This window comes from Bactrocera tryoni, chromosome 5 (assembly GCF_016617805.1).
Source record: "Bactrocera tryoni isolate S06 chromosome 5, CSIRO_BtryS06_freeze2, whole genome shotgun sequence".
Taxonomy (NCBI): Eukaryota; Metazoa; Arthropoda; class Insecta; order Diptera; family Tephritidae; genus Bactrocera; species Bactrocera tryoni.
In genome coordinates this window covers 59,173,303-59,183,559 of record NC_052503.1, presented here as the reverse complement: position 1 = coordinate 59,183,559, position 10,257 = coordinate 59,173,303, and the positions used below count along the sequence as shown (strand labels likewise).

At 36.6% G+C, this 10,257-nt stretch overlaps 1 protein-coding gene across 1 annotated transcript; it reads right to left on the bottom strand.

The window, feature by feature from the left end:
- Nucleotides 1-1,989: 1,989 nt before the first annotated feature.
- LOC120778382 (piggyBac transposable element-derived protein 1-like) lies at nt 1,990-2,763 on the bottom strand. Its single transcript, XM_040110168.1, has one exon. It carries the CDS (start codon nt 2,761-2,763, stop codon nt 1,990-1,992), a length of 774 nt encoding a protein of 257 aa, XP_039966102.1.
- Nucleotides 2,764-10,257: the final 7,494 nt, after the last annotated feature.

Sequence of the window (10,257 nt, the reverse complement as noted above, 5' to 3'; positions counted from 1 at the left end):
TTTGTAAATGATCAGGATGACGAGAAAAGTTGAAATTCGGATATCTTGATGAAACTTGGTATTACGAGTTCGTAGAAGGGCGTAATTGAACTTCCACGCCCACAAAACGTCATTAACCGACAATCTATAAAGTGCCACAACTAAGCACTAAATTAAGATAGCAAGGGGCACCTCTGGAAAAAAATGAAACAGTTTAATGTACATATCTCCTAAACTACTAAAGCTACAAAATTTGCTCAGCGCAAGTATAATAAGAACTTCTACAGACATGAAAATGTATGAAGTTGGAAGCCCGCTCACTCCCCATATAACGGTACTATTCAAAACTACTAAAAGCGCAATAAATCAATAACTAATTAGGTCATTAGGTTAGTCGGAGGTCCGAGATGGTATGAGAGGGATTTATGGGTATGAAAATTGCACAATGAGCACGGCGTCGCCCACTTTTTCGAGAAATTAAATATCTCGGGACCCGATCGACCGATTTGGACTTAATTTAGTACGTAGTATTCTTTTCATATTCCTATGTCAAAGGAGGGCGAAATAGAACTACAACCACGCCTACATACCACAAAACATAATTTTAAATTCGCTTGACTCTTTCACTTTCCAGAACACAAATCAAGAAGTAATTAATATAACGGGATACAAGTTTGCCTAATCGATGACGATGGAGCAGACGTTCCATTGGCCGACCATGAAGAATATGATCGGACGAAAGCATGCCCAACGATTGGAAATTAAGTGTGCTCTGCCCAATCCATCCTTTACGCGTTGGCCATGGCGAATATCGCAATCGAAAGAACGATGAGCTGTATGAGATATACGACGACATTAACCCTTAATCGGGCAAGGCCACAAATTTTGAATATTTTTTTGTTTTTCGGTAGCGTCAGTCAAAATAAAAATACAACTTTCTTAGATTTTATTTTTTATTGACAGATATGTTACATTGCCTGGCAAGGGAAAATTAAATTTATGTCAAATGGTATGCACGATAACAGTTATTATGCTTGTTGTAGCTCAATGCAATTCCGCATTTTTCACACATTGTTTGGGTAACTCCTTGGCAATTAGGCATCTTGCATCTTATCCTCTTTTCCGTCCATATTGGCCAATGACCAACTTGATGAAGTCGTAAAGCTTGTGGAGGGGCGTGCTGCGCTGGTCCTTTACGTTTTTTCGCTTGTATTTGTGGCTCGAGGGATCTAGTGTTCTTGACGTTGATTTTTTGTCCGTATTTTAAAAGTGTTTCCGCGATCTGTAAGCGAAACTCTGCCGCAGGCAACAACTTTTCTGTGTTATTGGATCGATATTTTTTATATAGAAGCCAAGCGTTTGCCATCACTAAATCTAATAGGTGGTAAAATACTCGAACTTGCCATCTTGTACTTCGAAGTTTTATTTTATATCTTCCCATGATGGAATCAATAAGGTCTACACCACCCATATGCGCGTTGTATTCACCAACAATAGACGGACGATCAATTTCAACGTACTTCTTTTGAATTTTATCGTACCTTTTTTCTTTACGTTTTGGTATTTCACCAAGGAAAGTCGATGCGAGATTTACAATCTTACTATCTTTCCACGAAACTGTTGAAATGTCAATTCCTTCAGCCTGACACACGTACTCTACGGCAGATCCTCTCTCTTTTTTCATCATTTCTTTTTCGCTTGCTAGCTTACAATTGGGAATTCTATTCCTCCGAATTGTTCCCACACTGAATATACCTTCATTTGCCAAGTATACGAGCAGTGGAATTGAAGTAAAATAATTGTCGAAATAAAGTTTGAAATTTTGGTTTCGTGGAATCATACGTGACAGTCTCATGACTATATTGGAAGAGGCTCCCAAATCCGGCTCGTTATCCCCAACGATATTTTCTTTGCCAGTTTCCGGTTCAATTTTGTAAGCAAATCCAGTTGTCCCGCAGAGAACAAATATTTTGTAGCCCCATTTATGAGGCTTGTTTGGCAGGTAGCGTTTCAAAAGGTGGAACATATTTGTTCATCGACGCATAGATGTTGTTCAAGAGGCACTTTTGCAAAATTCTTATTTAACTCATCCAGGATCGGGCGTATTTTGTACATTCTGTCAACATTTTTATCAGTCGACGGCAAATTTTTGCTGTTGTCGTTAAAGTGTATGCGACGTCGTAAATTTTCAAATTTTTTCAGCGGCATCGCTTCTTGTATCATGGATGTACCAATTTTGCTCCAGTGACTGGGTACATTAGGAAGTTGTACTAAGGACATCATATAAACTACTCCAATAAATTGCTGAATATCCATTTCTGATACACGAAATGGATCATTAACGTCCTTTTGGACAACATACAAATTTGTTTCATTGGCAATAAACTTTATCAATTCTTTTGGAAATAAGTACAAGAAATATTCAATTGGCGTTTCGATAATCTTTGTATCATAGGGCAATGGTGTATTGCCTGTAAAACGCAATTGGTGCTCTTCCAAAACTAATTTTTTTTTTTTTCCAGAGAATGTCATTGTAACCTTTTTTTGTTTTTGTGCTCTCTCTGCCAAAATGGGCGGAACATCGTTCGACGGATCTGCACACAATTCCATATTTTCATTTTCAATATCTTCTAATATATTCTCAACCACTTCATCAAAATCAGCATGTACCAACTCTTCATTATAATTAGGATCATCCACATCATCATCATCATCAAAATCGAGTCCATCTTCACTCTCGTCAAGAATTTCTCGAATTTCACCCTTGCTCAAAGTTTTAGACATTCTGCTAAAAATATATTCGCGTTGTAAGGCAATGTGACATATGTATATGTAACAAACAATAAATACAATATAGAAAAGACAAATGAAATTTTTTTTCGATTGCACTTAGTAAAATCACTAAATTACATGCTCACCCAATGAATTTAAATAAAAAACAAACACGTTTTTCACATTCACAAAAACCGCTTTTCGTCACCAATTTCAGCACTTGTTGTGAAATCACCAAACTTAATGCACTACACTTTTGGCACAAAAATACGTTACAATAGGGATGTCTCGCTCTATCTTATTACTTTTATACTATTCACAGTTTGTACCAGTTGTGTTACAAAAACCAATATGACTATATTAAATAAGAATGGTAAAATTACAGTTAAAAATAGGGTTTGTACCATTTCTGTCACATGACCAGGTAAAGGGTTAACATAGTTCAGCACATTAAAAGACAGCGGCTACGCTGGCTAGGTCATGTCGTTCGAAAGGACGAAAACACTGCAGCTCTGAAAGTATTCGGCACAGTACCCGGGGAAAGAGGAAGACCACCACTCCGTTGGAAAGACCAGGTGGAGAGGGACCTGGCTGGCGCGCTGTTGTCAACTCGAAGAAGACTATACAATTTTGCACTAATAATCCTTTAAAGTACTATTCCATCTTATGACTAAAAATTTGTCAAATCCAATCTAAACTGTTCAAACTTCTAGGTACCGAATATGTGGACGCAGTATTTATGGTTGTGTTTTGACCGAAAATATCGCTTAATGTGTGAGATATACAATTTTAATTCAGACAAAATCCTTTCCTGACAGTAGTTATTCTGTGCATCAAAAACTGGTGATTGTATGTAAAGTACCTTTATGAAACCCCCTATATACTACGTATAATGATTTTCGTTTTACTAAGAAATTGCTAATATTCCGATTATCTGGTAGATGTAAAATCTTGAAATATTTCCCTGGCTTAGATCCTTGTAAGTTACAAGAGTATAAAATGGTTTTTTGTACCCGAACTTAGCCCTTTCTTAGTTGTTTATTAGTGCCGCCGTTCAACAGATCCCTCCATTTACATATATTTATGGTAGGAGTTCAATGTGGCCGTCTCTCGTTTCCGATTGCTAAACGTTATCAACTGACAAAGTTCAGAAGGTTTTGGCTTTAGCAATTGCTCTCTCATTTCCAATGAGAGATCTCTTTATCTCTGCCTCACATTGTGTACATGTTGTACAATGAACATTTAAGATAGTCGGCAAATGTTATAATTTAATGTATGTACAAGTATAGTATTGCCGATGATGTTGACAGAACCGAAAAATCGCATGGATGACTGTTATTTTGTAGAATTATATGTTATTAATATGATGACAAAGACTTTGAAGTGTCAGCAGCGCTTTCACATTATTTCAAAATGCTATATGATTAGAGACCTTCATTTTTCAAAAGTGTCAATAGTATTTCAACTCAAAGAAGGAAATTTTTTATCTCAACTCGAACAAGAATTTCTTGAATTATTTAGCTAATAAAATTTTATAGTTTATTGTAATATGTAAATCAAGTTAGAAAGTTGAAGAAGAGAGATTGTTTATAGACAGTTATGTTTTACTATATATAAAATGTGACTATTGCTCAATAAAAGAAATGAGGAATATCAAATGACTCTTATTAAAGGAAAAATTGTCAACCTTTCACAACAAATTGTTATTTATCAGATAGCAGAGCAATACCAGACCATATGAACAAGAAAGATAGGCCTTCGAGATATAATATGACGGACAAAATTGGAAATTCACCTTTAGTTTCTAGTCATAACATTATTTTGCCTTTATTCAATATCAAATTGAGGCTAACAAATCAGGGGTGTTGAAATATGATAGTTGTCGGAATCAGAATTGAAATCGACAAAAAAAATTTGATGTTCGAAACAAAATTAGTATCGGTTTTGGGTGTGATCGAAAACCGAAAAGCATACATACATATGTATATATTTATTCTATTTTTGCCAATACTATATACTAATAATATGCCACATTCCCTGAGGTTCATTAAGATACCTTCACCAATCACATGGAGTAAAGTCACTTGGATGTTATATGTTTGTTATATGGGCGTTAGGTCAAGTTTTCACCCAATTTTACCTATTTAGGCTCAAAGATATAATGTTATGAGTAAAACACGCTCTCTCATTAGATAACTAGTATATTGGTCGATATATACGGTATAAAGTCACCTGGAAGTTCAAAAATCGTTGTATTAGGTTTATGGGAGCTAAAGGAAGTATTGACCCGATATAACCCATTTTTAACATACAGACATACCAATGTTGTTTCTGAATTTCAATTATATATCGCACATAATGATCGTTATTTATTCAATTCCCAAACAGCCGTTTCTACGCACCGGAATTGACCCGGATTTCATCCGGCCAAGGTCTGTTATTTCGGAGATCTAACCCTGTTTAGATCGGTAAGCCTTAGTTTAAGTTTTTCGTCACTGGAGCAACACCTTGCAGCAGGGTTGCTCCATATCCTCCTGACTCGTGCTGGCATTGAATCCAACGCGGGCCCAGATATACGATTTGACAACCTACACAATGAATGACGAAGACCCACCAGAATTATGGCGGTGGTCTGATAATTAGCATTACCTGGCGACCTATGCCAACCCTTCTCGTTCGAAAAACCTTCCAACTTTATTTCTGCGGACAACCGCACCTTCGTTAGCTTTACCACACCTTCACTGTTTTACCCATTCCTACGGACGTAATCGTTGGCGAACGTTTATTCCGCAAAGTAATCGCAGCAGCTACCGCTCGCTTCATCTCAGCTGGAAGAATCGCGGGACTCCGCCTTAATTTCCGTCCCCTAGGAGTACTAACCGCCATTCACAGTGGAGCCATCAACACATTCACCGACTCTCTTTCAGTGAATGACGTACTTGGAGTCAAACCACCACCCTTTGCAGACGAAGAGCTCGAGTTGCAGCGAGAAACGAGAGCAGCTTTTATTTGGAGCTTAGCTTTTCAGTACTCCCATTAGAAATTTACATCAAAAAAGTACTGATCAGTTGCAAAAGGAATCAACAAGGCTTTTGTTGGAGCAGCATTATTTTAATAAGGTAAATTTGTTTGCTTAATTCTGTTATTGCTGAAGTTACTTCACTGAGAAATACAAACTCGAAGCTCTCATTAATCAAAAACTAAATTTTTTTTCGATTGCACTTAGTAAAATCACTAAATTACATGCTCACCCAATGAATTTAAATAAAAAACAAACACGTTTTTCACATTCACAAAAACCGCTTTTCGTCACCAATTTCAGCACTTGTTGTGAAATCACCAAACATAATGCACTACACTTTTGGCACAAAAATACGTTACAATAGGGATGTCTCGCTCTATCTTATTACTTTTATACTATTCACAGTTTGTACCAGTTGTGTTACAAAAACCAATATGACTATATTAAATAAGAATGGTAAAATTACAGTTAAAAATAGGGTTTGTACCATTTCTGTCACATGACCAGGTAAAGGGTTAACATAGTTCAGCACATTAAAAGACAGCGGCTACGCTGGCTAGGTCATGTCGTTCGAAAGGACGAAAACACTGCAGCTCTGAAAGTATTCGGCACAGTACCCGGGGAAAGAGGAAGACCACCACTCCGTTGGAAAGACCAGGTGGAGAGGGACCTGGCTGGCGCGCTGTTGTCAACTCGAAGAAGACTATACAATTTTGCACTAATAATCCTTTAAAGTACTATTCCATCTTATGACTAAAAATTTGTCAAATCCAATCTAAACTGTTCAAACTTCTAGGTACCGAATATGTGGACGCAGTATTTATGGTTGTGTTTTGACCGAAAATATCGCTTAATGTGTGAGATATACAATTTTAATTCAGACAAAATCCTTTCCTGACAGTAGTTATTCTGTGCATCAAAAACTGGTGATTGTATGTAAAGTACCTTTATGAAACCCCCTATATACTACGTATAATGATTTTCGTTTTACTAAGAAATTGCTAATATTCCGATTATCTGGTAGATGTAAAATCTTGAAATATTTCCCTGGCTTAGATCCTTGTAAGTTACAAGAGTATAAAATGGTTTTTTGTACCCGAACTTAGCCCTTTCTTAGTTGTTTATTAGTGCCGCCGTTCAACAGATCCCTCCATTTACATATATTTATGGTAGGAGTTCAATGTGGCCGTCTCTCGTTTCCGATTGCTAAACGTTATCAACTGACAAAGTTCAGAAGGTTTTGGCTTTAGCAATTGCTCTCTCATTTCCAATGAGAGATCTCTTTATCTCTGCCTCACATTGTGTACATGTTGTACAATGAACATTTAAGATAGTCGGCAAATGTTATAATTTAATGTATGTACAAGTATAGTATTGCCGATGATGTTGACAGAACCGAAAAATCGCATGGATGACTGTTGTTTTGTAGAATTATATGTTATTAATATGATGACAAAGACTTTGAAGTGTCAGCAGCGCTTTCACATTGTTTCAAAATGCTATATGATTAGAGACCTTCATTTTTCAAAAGTGTCAATAGTATTTCAACTCAAAGAAGGAAATTTTTTATCTCAACTCGAACAAGAATTTCTTGAATTATTTAGCTAATAAAATTTTATAGTTTATTGTAATATGTAAATCAAGTTAGAAAGTTGAAGAAGAGAGATTGTTTATAGACAGTTATGTTTTACTATATATAAAATGTGACTATTGCTCAATAAAAGAAATGAGGAATATCAAATGACTCTTATTAAAGGAAAAATTGTCAACCTTTCACAACAAATTGTTATTTATCAGATAGCAGAGCAATACCAGACCATATGAACAAGAAAGATAGGCCTTCGAGATATAATATGACGGACAAAATTGGAAATTCACCTTTAGTTTCTAGTCATAACATTATTTTGCCTTTATTCAATATCAAATTGAGGCTAACAAATCAGGGGTGTTGAAATATGATAGTTGTCGGAATCAGAATTGAAATCGACAAAAAAAATTTGATGTTCGAAACAAAATTAGTATCGGTTTTGGGTGTGATCGAAAACCGAAAAGCATACATACATATGTATATATTTATTCTATTTTTGCCAATACTATATACTAATAATATGCCACATTCCCTGAGGTTCATTAAGATACCTTCACCAATCACATGGAGTAAAGTCACTTGGATGTTATATGTTTGTTATATGGGCGTTAGGTCAAGTTTTCACCCAATTTTACCTATTTAGGCTCAAAGATATAATGTTATGAGTAAAACACGCTCTCTCATTAGATAACTAGTATATTGGTCGATATATACGGTATAAAGTCACCTGGAAGTTCAAAAATCGTTGTATTAGGTTTATGGGAGCTAAAGGAAGTATTGACCCGATATAACCCATTTTTAACATACAGACATACCAATGTTGTTTCTGAATTTCAATTATATATCGCACATAATGATCGTTATTTATTCAATTCCCAAACAGCCGTTTCTACGCACCGGAATTGACCCGGATTTCATCCGGCCAAGGTCTGTTATTTCGGAGATCTAACCCTGTTTAGATCGGTAAGCCTTAGTTTAAGTTTTTCGTCACTGGAGCAACACCTTGCAGCAGGGTTGCTCCATATCCTCCTGACTCGTGCTGGCATTGAATCCAACGCGGGCCCAGATATACGATTTGACAACCTACACAATGAATGACGAAGACCCACCAGAATTATGGCGGTGGTCTGATAATTAGCATTACCTGGCGACCTATGCCAACCCTTCTCGTTCGAAAAACCTTCCAACTTTATTTCTGCGGACAACCGCACCTTCGTTAGCTTTACCACACCTTCACTGTTTTACCCATTCCTACGGACGTAATCGTTGGCGAACGTTTATTCCGCAAAGTAATCGCAGCAGCTACCGCTCGCTTCATCTCAGCTGGAAGAATCGCGGGACTCCGCCTTAATTTCCGTCCCCTAGGAGTACTAACCGCCATTCACAGTGGAGCCATCAACACCTTCCCCGATTCCCTCTAAGTAAATGGCGTACATGGAGTCAAACCGCCGCCGCATTTGCAGACGAAGAACTCGAGTTGCCGCGAGAAAAGAGAGCAGCTTTTATTTGGAGCTTAGCTTTTCAGTACTCCCATTAGAAATTTACATCAAAAAAGTACTGATCAGTTGCAAAAGGAATCAACAAGGCTTTTGTTGGAGCAGCATTATTTTAATAAGGTAAATTTGTTTGCTTAATTCTGTTATTGCTGAAGTTACTTCACTGAGAAATACAAACTCGAAGCTCTCATTAATCAAAAACTATATGTATGATGACCGAAATTCCTTGTTTGCAAACTTAACGAATTGAAGTCAGAGATCTGCAATGTTCAGACCACATTATCTGACGACGGCAAATTCTCTGCATCAGTATAGAATGCATTCTCTGCCGCTTCATCTGGTTCCAGATCCACCCTCACTTCCTTCACTGTCGTTGGTACAAATACTTCTCCGTCCACCGTTGCCGCTTCTGCTGACAATGTGAGTGTGGATTATCTCGCTCCTGCTGTATCGAATGCATACTCTACCGCTCCATCTGTTGTCAACTCCACTCTCAACGCTGCCGCTGCTGATGGTACAAATACTTCTCCCTCCAATGTTGATGATTCTGTTATTATTATTCTGTATGTTATTATTGAGACCTGCCTTAATTCTAGTTACTACGAGAGTGAGTAATTCGACAAATTCTATTTTTGTTTTCCGTATGGATAGAGATTCCGAGAGATTCCGTGCAAGCAGTTCATCAGAAATTTATTTCTCATTTAATATTACTTAGTAATGATGATTATATTCTCAACAACCTATGAACTTACATATGTATGTGTTTGTAGAAATGCGTATCTGTTCATTGTTGTTTCTTACATCCCTCCTAATAGTCCTCTAGAGTTGTATAAATAAAGTTTTCTCACTAGCTTTAAATAAGTTTAGACCGAAAAATATTTGTGTTATTGATGACTTTAATCTATTGTCTGGTCCAGTTGCTACTATAGTCCTGCTCTCATTCCCTTTACTGTTTTGCCTTCTCACGAGTTAGATCGCATCGAAGGCCTCTTTACCATAGTCTCAATCTGATTCAAATCAACTTTTGTTCAAATAGTATTGATCGATTTCTTGACTTAGTGTTCATCCATACCATTCATCATTATCCTTTAAGGTTTGTTACTTATCTTTTCGCTCGATTCGTTCGATTAGGTTTTATTTTTACTTTGTGTGATTTCACAAAACTTAACCATCTGCTCCTTAAATTTAAATGTAATAATTTATTTTCTGGATTAGATTCAGCTAATAGTTTTTCGATTTGTAAGAAATCCATTCAAGAATTTTGTCGTTATAATATCCCCGTTAAAAATATAGAACCATATAAATTGCCTTGGTATACTAAGGACCTTAAACGGTTGAAAAATTTTAAAAATAAATATTACAGAAAACTCTCTTTAACATAAACTCATGCCTTATTCGTT

What these genes read in the sequence shown, in the direction of transcription:
- LOC120778382 (XM_040110168.1), bottom strand. Translation starts at nt 2,763, where the DNA reads ATGTCTAAAACTTTGAGCAAGGGTGAAATTCGAGAAATTCTTGACGAG.